At 41.8% G+C, this 12,750-nt stretch overlaps 2 protein-coding genes across 9 annotated transcripts; one reads left to right on the top strand and one right to left on the bottom strand.

The window, feature by feature from the left end:
* Positions 1 to 111: 111 nt before the first annotated feature.
* Positions 112 to 6,707, bottom strand: ccdc61 (coiled-coil domain containing 61). Of its 8 annotated transcripts, none has more exons than XM_071460429.1 (13): positions 6,566 to 6,707; positions 5,204 to 5,361; positions 5,035 to 5,117; positions 4,191 to 4,351; positions 3,889 to 4,041; positions 3,588 to 3,795; positions 3,383 to 3,483; positions 3,049 to 3,269; positions 2,854 to 2,932; positions 2,564 to 2,761; positions 2,446 to 2,479; positions 1,642 to 1,708; positions 112 to 1,531 (listed from the first exon to the last, which is right to left on the bottom strand). In XM_071460429.1, exons 2-13 carry the CDS (start codon positions 5,349 to 5,351, stop codon positions 1,437 to 1,439), a joined length of 1,548 nt encoding a protein of 515 aa, XP_071316530.1. In that variant the 5' UTR covers positions 5,352 to 5,361; positions 6,566 to 6,707; the 3' UTR covers positions 112 to 1,436. The 8 variants fall into 8 exon arrangements, with proteins under 8 accessions (XP_071316530.1, XP_071316535.1, XP_071316536.1 ...); XM_071460434.1 differs by having other exon boundaries at positions 3,049 to 3,266; XM_071460435.1 differs by having other exon boundaries at positions 3,401 to 3,483.
* Positions 6,078 to 11,273, top strand: itpkca (inositol-trisphosphate 3-kinase Ca). The gene is made up of 8 exons (XM_071461607.1): positions 6,078 to 6,120; positions 6,605 to 6,912; positions 9,024 to 9,123; positions 9,268 to 9,481; positions 10,003 to 10,207; positions 10,400 to 10,501; positions 10,580 to 10,651; positions 10,866 to 11,273. The coding sequence occupies exons 1-8, from the start codon at positions 6,078 to 6,080 to the stop codon at positions 11,070 to 11,072; spliced, it is 1,251 nt and encodes a 416-aa protein (XP_071317708.1). The 3' UTR covers positions 11,073 to 11,273.
* The last annotated feature ends 1,477 nt before the right edge of the window (positions 11,274 to 12,750 follow it).

The following is a 12,750-nucleotide window of genomic DNA, read 5'->3' as shown; positions in this document are numbered from 1 at the left end:
AGTTTCCAAGTTGGTTAATGCTGAGTTAACCTTCCTCATGACATAAATCAACATAAGGGATTGTGTCTCCCTCACAAGTATCCCAGCAGAAAGGGAGCAGCTGTTCAGACATTGAGTTGCTCCCCTGAGAGGGAAGCTCCATGCTCAGTTTATTTGTTAATTAATGAAACCAAGCCAGCTGCAGTGGTGGAACCCCTTCAAGGTTTCCCTCTGGCTCCACTTCAGCCGACACTAGTGCAAAGGAAAGCAGTTCGTACAAAATTATACAGGCCTGGAAAGGGTCATATGTTTAAAAAAAAAACCTTCCACAGAGGACGCCTTTCTTATAAATTACATTTTAAGTGGTATAAAAGACATTAGATGGGAATAAATTTGGGCAACAGTCTTTGTGCACATACACATAAAGCAGTTTCTTTAAAAAGGTTCACCATCATAAAAGGTGCCAGTGTTCTTACACTTGCATGCACGATCACTATGAAGTTATCTTTTATGGGTACTGCCCTCTTACACAAATGTTGTCCACAATTAAAGATCTTTTATCTTTCAGTCTGGGATAAAACCTCAAAAGGAAAATTAGGTCCACTTAGTGCATCAGTTAAAGGTTAAAGGTCATAATGATATAAATTATATTATTTTAAATGAACTGATAATGAGTTCAATGTGAAAATTAAACCACATATATGGAAAATGCAGACTTCGACAGGAATGCTATTTAACCACCAAACCATGTGGTGAAATGCAGAATGCAGTCACTCATTTCACCTATGAGGTAACTGTGTTTCTGGGTACAGGAGTTGGAGTGTGTCCCAGCATGCACTGGGCCGAAGAAACGAGTCCATCACAGGTTCAACAGTCTGTGGTTAACATGTTAATGTAATCACATGTGCACCCATGGACATTTGGTGGTAGTGTTTTGAAACGTAGAGATTATGCACACATGGAGAAAACTCAATAAAATTAATTGCCAACAATTTTGAAAATTGACGATTGTTTCAGATTTTTAAATGTCAGAATTAGTTGCTTTCCTTGTTTCATATAATTGTAAATTACACACGTTTGGGTTTTGGTCTGTTTTTTTCAGACAAAAGCAATTTTAAGATGTCACACTGGGATATGGGAAACGGGGGGGACATTTTGATATTTTTCTCTGACACTTGAATCCAAACAATTAATTAAAATAACTATATTGTTGGTTTGATGGGGTGTTAAAAAGAAAGGATAACACTACACTCAGACACAGTCACATTTTAAGTTATTAATAAAAGCTTGGTATATTTAAAAAAAAATAATTTCAGTCCATAAAAAGTAGTCCTTCACAGTGATGGCTGTAGTTTCCTGAAGTCCCGGGAGTGTCTTACATGAACACGTATGAACAGCTAAATCCATTGCTCACGTTTGAAGCTTGATCTGTTCCTCAGCTGAAGCTCCAAGCTGTACTAGTGTCCTGTATCCAGGTCCCTCATGTACTCCTGAAGCGCCTGCAGCCTGGCATCAATCTCCGACAGCTCGGCACCTGTATCTATAGAGCTCTCTGTAAACGGAGACAGAGATATGTTCAGATGTCGTGTGGTGGCTAGATATTTTTCCCAGTTTAAAACATTTTATTACAACAAAAGTGTAAAACAGGCTTTCATGAATCACCTTTGTCTTTCATTCTGTGTGTTGGAGTACTGCACAATGGCTTCCTGGTTAAAAGACCCCCTCTTGGCTGGAAACACATAATTTGCACATTAAAGAATAAATCTGGTGATATCCTGTATTTTCTTACTGTCAACAAATTCCATGACAATACCAAACCAACAATGACTTACTGGCGAGTCCTCGCTGTGTTGCCAAAGTCTGATATGTATTCCTCTGTGCCAGGAAGCTCTATTGTTGTCTATGCATTTTCAACAAACATGGCACTGTAGTTATTTCCAACTCAATCCCAAACCTCCTGCTGTAAATACTCACTATGCACCAAACGTGTATTAATCCAGGACTGAAAATAGTCTCCAAATGCATGATTTACTCATTTTTGAATATTTTTCTTGTAAAAAAAACAAAACAGTGCCCAGAAGTTTTAGGAAATTACAGAGACTTCAAAAAATGAAGTATAAGAGTTGTGAAGTCAGACAGTACTGAGAGATGAACTGACACATTGTTGTTCTTGGTCTCATGGGATTTGTTGACTGTAAGACATGTAAAATAACCTCAGCCTCATCTTTTTTCTTGTTGTGCCTTTATTATAGAACAGTGGAGACTGACAGGAAAGGGGGTAGAGAGAGGGGAATGACATGCAAGAAAGAGTCGGGCCGGCCGGGAGTCGAACCGGTGACTGCCTGCCAAGAGCGTCTTGCGCTCACGTGGTATGCGCCCCAACCGCTCGACTACCGGGCCGCCCTCTCAGCCTCATCTTTCAAATAAACAAACAAACAGTGTTACATGAGTTACCATGTCACTCACCACATTGGGCCCATTGTAAGTCTGTTTTCTTCCTCTGTGCACACAGAAAAACAGATGTTAAAATAATCAGCTGAAACAACAGATACTTCACAAAACCTGTGAGAGGTAATTCCATCACCTGAACAGAGTTTTGGCCATTTCATCCATGTCCACTAACGAGCTTTCAGAGGAGTTCCTGCTCCCTCTCCGCTCCACAGATAAACTCCTGCCTCTGCTGCCAGACCGGGCCATCTGAGGATAGGCTTCTCTGGAGCGCGAACGCCCCCTCTCAGGGACGATGGGTGACGTCAGCATATCCCTTCGCACCTTCCTCTGTCTAACACAGAAAACAGGGTTACAACCACTGACCCAACCAGCTACAGTATTAAAGACTGATATACTGTCAAAGGAAAAGTAACAGAAACCAACTTTTTGAGTTCTGTCTCTTTCTGTCTGCGTTGTCTGTCCTGGATGTACGCAGTTGGATCAAAGCGTGGTACCCGCGACCCTGGACGATAACAGTGGGGGAAAAAAAAAAAAATTCACAATCATTTAATTTTACCATTGCGGTTGACAACTGATGAATTCTCTTTAAAAAATGAAAAGAAAAAAAAAAGACAGTACCAGTGGGAGAGGGTGACGGCCTGGGTATGCGAGCACGTGGTCCCGAGGAATCTGCTCTTCTTCCTCTTTCATCTGACCTTTGCACTCTGTCCTGTATGCGTTCTCTGGAGCCCGAGCGAGCCCTGACCGCCCCGTACCCCGATCTCCTCTCACGGGAGAGAGAGCGATAGATTTCCCCATCAACTCGAGAGCTGATGTGACCGGACACAGGGGTCACTCTGCTGCAGAAACACAAAGAGGGTGTGCACTAAGTCGGTAAATAGATTCCGTCTTTAAATGCTTAGTTCACATTTATGTGAATGGATGAAAGAGAGAGAAAGTAAAGATATAGTACACGCTTAGAGTGTCTAACCCTCTCCGTAGTAACGCCAGTTCACTGGTGAGACTCTTGACGCGAACACGGAGAGCACACTCTGATGCTCTCAGTTCTTCCAACTAGCCAGCACAGGGAGGAAGAAATTAGAACCAGCTGAGTAACAAAGAAAACAACATCAATCTTTTTCAGCTGACAACTGTGAGAAGCAGAAGAGGTCCTGCACCTGCTCCATTAGGAGCCGCTGCTCCTGGCACCTCTTGCTTGCCGAGCGCTGACTTTTGGCTCTCTCCTTGACGAGCTGTTCCTCCAGCGTCCTAACCACATCTCTAACCCTAGAGTCGTCTCGCCCAGATGTGGAACCACTTGCAGTCATCTGCAGTCGCTCCAGAACTTTGGCCATGGCCTCCTTCTCTTCTTTCACCAGAGCCAGCCTTTAAAGCAACAGAAGACACTTTAAAAAAAAATAAATTCCCACAGCCCTTCTTCTTGGTCACGGTCAGTGATGAAGATTTAATACAACCTACTCTGCTCGTAGCCGCTGTATTTCTAGTTCTGCAGATTTGTCAACTCCATGAGAGGTGAGTGCGCTGAGCTCAGCCCTGAGCGCTCTGATTTCCTTCTGCAGGGCAGCTGGGTCAGGCTTACCCACATAAGGCAGGGGTAGAGGGTAGTGTATCCTACAAATACAAAACAGCCAGCAAATCAGACCAGTTATTACCACTGACACAACCGGAATATTCACAAACTAAATCTGTGGTCAAAAGAGGGCTTAATCCAACAAAGTTATCTGACGCGAATATGTAAACGTTGCCACGGAGACACAAACCTGTCAAACTCCACAGTGTATATGAGGATTAGGTATCTTTTGGCAGTGAGAGCAGACGACTGCTGATGGCCGCGAGGACGACTAACCACTCCTGCTTTTCTGTTACGTAGCAGCTCCAGGTCGGCGTAGGTCAACAGGTCAAGTGTAACAGAATCACTCATCTGCAGAAAAAGCTCAAATTAGCTATGCAACATCAGAATTTGAAAAAAAAAAATCAAAAAAAAAAATCATGGTCATCAACTTGAGAAACAAAAAAAACATGTAAAATATTTTTTTATATGCCTACTCTATTAAAATACACAAAGATGATAGTTATGTATTTTTCTCTTAATAGAATCATGCATCTAATGTGATATTAAGTCACATTCAGGTACAATGGGAGGGAAATCTCTGCCTCACTGACACTGTCTTTGCACAATTTGACTGCTCGAGTGTTTTTCTGGTCTGTGTGTTACAAACAGCCTGACAGACAGCACACACAAAAGGTTGTGTGTTTTTGTGTGTGTTTGCTGTGCTTGTATATATAGTTCAGTGGAGACTGACTTCTCACTGTACCCATAATTCCAATTGTTTTCCTCCAGGCCCTCTCTCCTTTTAGCCCCTGCTCCTGCACGTTAATGAAAAGGAGAAAGGGAACAAGACAGCTCGGGACAACTGTGCATTTTTCGCTCAAGTGGAAACACTGAACTCGAATGAATGAGTCTCGCCTCAGCTCACACTGCCTAGAGCGAATATGTGTGTGTGTGTGTGTGTGTGTGTTCACATCCTTCTACTGACTTTATATGTATTTCTACCAGCTCCACATTATTTTATTCTATCTACATGAGTTCACCTTCAAACGTACCTTTCTAACAGCCGATTCCAACATGCTACAGAAAATGGGAAACTGCTTGAAGTTACCAGTTTTCCGAGTGAGGTCCTCAATGTCTGAAAATAAATAAATAAATAATTACATTTAAATTGTGTGAGTGGAACTATCTGCAATTAGACAATGATAAATTTGTGCCACTTACATGCTGGATCAAATTCTCCCCTCCACTGATCCGCTGTCATTGAGTCAGAGATTTCGACCATCAGCGAACCCTTGTCCACCTCCATCTTCACAGAAAACTCCACCCCTCGAAATACAATATCCTCCATCACCTCGGAGCCCTCCTCCATTGCTCCCTATCTGTGCAGAAGAAATTGTTGATTTCTATGAATCACAAGCAACTGGAAAATACAGCTGCATAATGTTAGTGGGCATTTTGACTAAGAAAAGTAGATTTCAACAGCTTGGGAAGCCTTGGTAAGTTCTGTTCTGCAGAAAACAGGGGAGCTCAGCACATGTTGACTCTTAGTGTGGTGGGGGTTTGGGATTTAGTTCGCTTGTCCTCCTGATAAATCTGGACAAACTGAACCTGAGTCCCAATGGTTTAAAGAGGTTCACAGGAGAAATCTGAATGGAGACAACTGTGGTCTGTGGAGCAGAGTTACTGGTTTCATAACCCGAAGCCGCATCGCTGAGCAGTGAACCAGCTTAACACTTTCTCATTTAACCAACAATGTGCATTATATTTGTCTTTGTTTGTGCAGACTTGCACTATTACATGCTTTCTTTGTCAGCATCATAAAAATCTATCCGGGAAAAACGTAGAGCATGGGGGGTATAGCAGCCACTATAGGAGGGATGTCTGAATGAATGAATCTAGCTATAGATATTGTTTCTCGACACAACACTGGGGTGTAGAAGTTATTTTAAATTTGACACATCACTCTTCTGGCTTGCTCTAATGTTTCACCTCAAACTCTGTCTTCACCAAAACACACCGCGGGGGGCGGTGGCGAGCAGGCCGGGTACATGTTCAAAGGTGCCATCGTTTGTAAATGAGCAAAAAGTTCTGGTGGATGGGTCGTTTCATATGTCCAGGACCCAGCAGTTTCCACGGGGGTGAGTGATGAAATGATCCTCTGATGCACCGCGACGCTGTTGAGATTTCGCGCTTGACTTCACTTTCTCCCGTGTGCGAGTGAGAGAGCTGACATCTAATCTGTGTCTCTCACTGTCCACAGCCAAAAAACAACAAAAAACCCTGAACACGGTGGGGTGGTTGCTCGTTTAGCTGCCGTGAGGCTTCAGTTTGAGGGTCGTCTCTTGTGAGAAAGCACCGTGTTATCTTCCTCTTTGCTGTTAGTGGGTCAGCTAGCGAGGGGACACCTCCGCTCCGGCACCGCCGACATTAGCTGAGGTTAGCTAGCGGGGACCGTCTTTAGTTAGTGCCGGGAAACTTAGTAAATACGTCTCTCCGCCAGCCGAGCAAACTGTCGGTGTGTGTGAACCCCGCTACGTTACTCGGTGTGCGAGTAATCGCCAAACAAAAACACGTTAACATCACCTTTGACTGCGGTGACGATCCCCGGGGGTCGGTCGTTAGCACACGGCTGCCGGTGGGAAACACATCGCGGTGGAGTCGGTGAAACAGACGAGCCTCTGGACGGCGGTCCTCTCGATCCCAAATTGGTCCGTAAGCCACCGGCACCGTGGAGGGTGCAGCGGTTCAACAACCGGGAACCGTTAAATTCTTCTTCGTCCCTTTGCGCCGTCTCCGCTGCCTCTTCCTCTGCCGGGGTTGGAGGCAGGCTCCCGGCCTCTGAGGCGCAGCGCTGCCCCCTGCAGGCCGGGCCGAGCACTGCGTCCACCGCAGCGTTAGCGCCGGGGGACGAGATGAGCTGCAAATCAACAGTGTGGTAAAAGAAGCTGGAGGTGGTTTTATTTACGCTTTGGTGTTAAAACTAGTTAAAGTGCTGTCACGTCAGGGAGAGAAATGTGTCATGATTGATGAGGTGAATGCTTTATTAACAGGCTACCTCGGATAAACAGGAAGAATTTATTTTTACTATTCTCTGTTAACCCTGTAATGCCTGACCCCAGAAATAATGGACAGAAAATTCTGATTTCTTGAATCAGGAACCTTTATTTAGCCCTTTCACAAAATTTGAAAAAAAAAAAAATTACAAAAAATTATTTGCATATAGGTTTTTCCAAATTTTATACACGATTTTACTACATACTAAAATGCAAAAAATTATGTAATTATAACTTGCTTCAGCAGACTAAGTGTTCATGTTAGAATATTACTAAAAATTTCTAAGAAAATGTCACTGGAAAATCGTAAAAATCGCAATTTTCTTGACCTTGATCCAGTGAGTTGGGAACTATCTGAAGGTGGCCAACCTGGATTGTCCCATGTGCTGTGTTTGAATTGCTGTAGTGATAAAGGGATCCACCAGGGGTTGGAAGACAAGTATCAGATTGGACACAAGAGGGTTTTGAGTGAAGTTTTTACCATAAGGTGATGCAATAGGTCTCAGAAATGCTTGTATCAAATTTGATGCATTTGGCATTATAGGGTTAAATACTCACATGCTTGTTCAAACACAATATGTGATCTATGGGATCTAATATGTGATGGATCCACTTTTAGTATCAATCCTATTAACACTAATATTCAAAACAAGTCTTAGTAGTATCAGTATGTTGTATGTTGTATCTTCCCACCCGCAGAAGAAATATGCTTTATTTAAGCAAAAGTAACAATATAACAATGTAAATGCTTCATTATAAAGAGAAGTCATACACTTCCAAAACTGACTCATAGAAATATCATCACTGATAATACTGCAATTAATTTGTAAGCAGTATTTTACTGTTGTAGTTGGTCGACGTGGCACAGAACTTCAACTGCTGTATGTGCTTTTGGATAGTTTCATCTCTGAGAGTGCATCATATTTTACAAACTGATCATATGTTGTGGATGTAACACCTTAATCTGCAAAGTAACTACAGTCTAATAGCTCAAGTTATTAAATAAATACAGGAGAGTTAAAAGTAATAATTAAAGTAAGAAATAAAGTAAGTTAAAATTGTTGTGTAGTGGTTATTTTCCAATGCAGCAACTCCCATGGTATGTTATGATAGCATATTCTAACTCAGCTTGAATAATGCTCTTTTGTATGACCTGCCACCTATAAGAAATATTTCCATCATTGTCCTGCTGTCCATCTTGTTGTTTTGTTTTGCCTTTGACATTTGATATCCTCATGTTAATTTTAATGTCCATGTGTTTTTATGTCGTCTGTGTGTATTGATCTACCCCAGAAAAGCCAAAAACTACTTCTGTCCTATAAACAATAAATGATATGATGCCTTTAATGGCTGTTGCACATTGTATTCTGCAGGTATTCATATAACATGATACCTTTTACAGCTGCAAATAATGATATTTTTATTATCATTTGACCTACCTTTTGTTTTTCCCGTTAATTAATCATTTGCTCCATAAAATGTTTGTGTGATGCCTTTCAGTTTCTCACTCAAACCATACAATGTATTTAATTTATAAATATCGGATGAACCAGCAGAACCAAAACCTCTTCATACTTGTGAAGCTGTTTTTCTCCGACACAGCTGCTTTAACACTATAGTGCATATTTTTGAACCTTTCCATGCTGATAATTGTCATCACTTGTGTTTTCAGCTGTGCGGTTAAGTGGTTAATAGCAGTCTTCAGTAGAAAACAAGGGTTCCCTGTAAATGTTTGATAAACCTGTTGCGTAACACCAGAGCCGACCCTGTCTTCTGCAAGTCTTCACTCGGTCTTAATGAAAGGCTGTTTCCATGGAGACATTGTTCACCCATAAGGCAAAAAGTTGAGTGACTGAGTCTGAAGTCTGAGGTCCTTGCTGCCTGTCCGTAAAGACGCAGAAAAACACAGACAGCACAGGAGTGTGACCTGGAGTGTGTGTGTGCTGAGGAATGACCGACTGAGGTTATTTTTCTGTCTTCACATGCAGAGTTCTGCATGGAAGAAACACAAAAGTCGCGGGACTTCGTCTCTCGTTCCTATGACTCCCAAGAAACCTCAGCAGTGGCTGCAAGTGGTTGGACATGCAGGTTTGTTTATCTGGCCTCACTTGTCTTTCAGGCTGCTCCTCAGTGAGTCTAATTCTGATTAAAAAAAAATATTCACAATGAGATTTTTAACATGTCTTGTGTGTCCACTCCTCTGATTCTTCTTTTCCTTGCTTGTCCTCACAGGGAGCTTTCATGTTGGGGATTATGGTACACTGCTGAAGAGGTTTTGTAAGAGGGAGCAACAATGCTACCTCAGGCTGATGAAGGACATCTTGAGGCCCTTTGTCCCAGCCTACCACGGTGTGGTGCAGTGGGACAAGCAGGATTACAACATGATGGATAACTTGCTGACCCATTTCATCACACCTGCCATCATGGACTGCAAGATAGGCAGCCGGTAAGTTTCAACGGGGCAGTTTTTGCCACTAAGAGCAGTTAATTGTTTTGTTTTGGGTTTTTTTTTTTCAAAAAAGTTCAGAGGAGGAGAAATATAGTGCAGGACTAATCCTCAAAGAAGGCCTTGTAGTTTTTTATATAACCCAAATATCAAAAACTACATAAAAGGAACACAATCATTTAGTGATAAAATAAGCAGAAAAACACACCTGTTTAAATAAGCCAATAACGTATTCATAGAGACTCAGGTTGGGCTCAAACTGTTTTATTCAGACTGAAATATAACATAAAACACATTTAAATTTAATAGTTTGTTAATGTACTTGTATTTGTCAAACACAGAGAAAAGAAATCTTCATTATTTCTAAAAACTTGACAAATTAGCATATTTTACATTTGAAATGATACAATTTGTTCCTATGCTAAAGGAATGTGTTCCTCTGTAAAGCTTTATTTTTCAGTCATTGCTACAATTGATATGCTCCAGTCACAATAAAGATGATGAGGCACTGTCCTTCACAGCACATATCTCGAAGAGGAGCTGCACATGGCCCGAGAACGGCCCCAGCCTCGTAACGACATGTATGAGAAGATGGTGGCTGTGGACCCAGACGCCCCAACGGTTCAGGAGCGAGCTCAGAAGGCAGTGCTGAAAACCAGGTACATGCAGTGGAGGGAGACGCTGAGCTCCACAACAGCTCTGGGGTTCCGCATCGAAGGATTCAGGGTAAGCTCATCAAAGATGGCTGTGTCAGGTCACTGATCCATCTTGATACGTAGGGAATACATGCTTCTAGGCTGACAGTCTTTGAAAGTTTGCAGTTTGTTTTTTTGCACCAATAATTTTTTTATTTTATTGACTAACAGCTACAAATGCTGTATTCTCCCCAGTGCTGTAATCTGTACTCTTCTTGTGCAGAAGGCAAATGAAGAATGTCACACAAACTTCAAAAGAACCAAAAGCAGAGAGCAAGTGATGGAGGCACTTGACAACTTTGTTGAGTCCAGTACACACATTGTGGTGAGTGTAACCTTCACTGACTTTGTTTACTTCTGCTGCTACTTCCTCTTTTTGTAATTCCTGTGTCTTTCCCTTCAGTGGGGTTATCTGAGACAGCTGAAACAGTTGCGGCAGGTCTTGGAGGCGTCCGACTTCTTCAGAACTCATGAGGTTAGCGGTGTGATAGTTTTGATGAACAGTGTTTTAGATGTGATCAATAAGATTTTGTGACTGTAAAGGAGAATGCATACAAATCTTGTTTCGAAAGAGCTAAACCGGTAATGAATGATGTGTTGTTGAGCCTGATTTTGCAGGCTGGTGTAGGCAGGCTTAGGCTGATGATATAGTGCGTTTGTCATTTTTGTTAACAGCTGTTTCTCTGCAGGTTGTGGGCAGTTCCTTACTGTTTGTGCACGACTGGACAGGCAGAACAGGCGTCTGGATGATTGACTTTGGAAAGACAGTGGCCTTGCCGCCACACCTCACACTGGACCACCGCACTCCCTGGGCAGAGGGCAATCGAGAAGATGGCTACCTGTGGGGTCTGGACAACCTCATTGATATTCTAGCCAACATGCTGCCACTGACCTGAATGCAACGTTAAGAATGCGTGAAAATCCACTCTCAAACTTTGTTCATCACTCTGTAATAGATGACTACAGATGGAGTAGCTCCTGAAATGATTGTATTGTCAGACTTGGTGGAATGAACTCTATGGGAAAATACAGTAATGAACAAAATTATGAGAGTGTAAAAATGTTGATTACACTACCAATAAATATTGCAAAAATTATTGGTGATTTATGGGATCTCTGCACAATCTGAGCCTTGTATGGTATATCCCCTGTGACTATTGTTCAGACCTACATTCACCTGCACTACACCACAGCAAAACACAATCACAGTCTCCAGCCTCAGCAGGACATGCCCGACCCCGCACTCTTGAGGTGACTCCCTCATTATTTCAGGAAACACATGGCGCTAGAAAGTACAAGCTAGAAACATGGCCACACTCTCTGGCTGGATATGATAAGTTTAAATGTCACACTATGTCATTAAAATGGTGCTAAAACTATAATACTATGAAGCTGACTGTTATTTTCTGCATTTTTTAAAACTTATTTGTTTGCCCAATTAATTAAAATCACCACTCAATAATGTTTAAATGCTTCATTTAAATATATAATAATTAACATAAATATGATATTTTGGTCTGCAGAAATAAGAGCAGTCTCCATCAACTGTCAAGTGGCATATTACATGTGACATAGTTTCACTATTTAAGCACCAGAGTTAGGATTACATGCAAGATCAAGGTCAAGAAATGTGTCTTAAACTCAGAGTTACTGCCACACAAAACCCAGTTCGATCCTTACAGGACTTGATGCATTAAAATGTCAAAGTTCACAAATTGTGAAATTACACTGTTAAGAAAAACACTTCATTTTGAGACTTAAATGGGTTTCACTATCAAGCTATGTGGTAGTCCAACTACACATGATGTTATTAGATCTGACCATTAGGCCTATAGGCAGGTTGTTTTCCGTGGTCCAACAAAATTATGATCTCCTGACTTTTCCTGTAGCGCGGCCACGAGGTTCAAATTAGAGTGAAACCAGGGCCATCAACCGATCAACAAATCTCAGCTCTAGCTCTTGTTTACTGAAAATAAACAAATGGTAGCACGATACATTAAGATAATGAAAATGGTAAATGCCATACCCCATAAACATCAGCATGTTAGCATTGTCATTGTGAGCATGTTAGCATGCTGACTTAAGCATGTAGCTCAGTTATGCCTAAATAGAGCCTCACACGGCTGCTAGCATGCTGTAGACTTATTGTTTCAAAACAAACCAAAAGGCAGCACTAGTAGATAAACATTATTTGATGCATTGCTAATCAGAACAATAAGGAATAATATTACAACACAGTGTTTCTACTTTTATTCATTCAACAATGCAGGAACTAGAGCTCATGCCATTATAAGCTGTTAGCCAAATTTTCTGATTGATTTCAGATTTTCTGATAACATTGGTTTGTCGCTCCAGCAGCTGATACCTTGACATGGTCAGATGAGGATATGAATCAAACTCGATTGATGAGATGAAGGCAGATGTGCACTCTGTCTTCCACACCTGTCCTCTCCTGTCACTCAGCCTTCAGACAGCAGGCAGAAGGAACCCCTGCCCTCGCCTGCAGCATCAGACAAGATTAAAGGGATGAACAGACAGAGAAACTGAAAGTCATGCTCAACAAATCCTCCCACA

This window comes from Trachinotus anak, unplaced genomic scaffold (genome assembly GCF_046630095.1).
Source record: "Trachinotus anak isolate AG129_WGS33_773 ecotype Australia unplaced genomic scaffold, CSIRO_AGI_Tana_v1 ptg000024l, whole genome shotgun sequence".
Lineage (NCBI taxonomy): Eukaryota > Metazoa > Chordata > Actinopteri > Carangiformes > Carangidae > Trachinotus > Trachinotus anak.
This window is presented reverse-complemented; position numbering and strand designations above follow the sequence as displayed.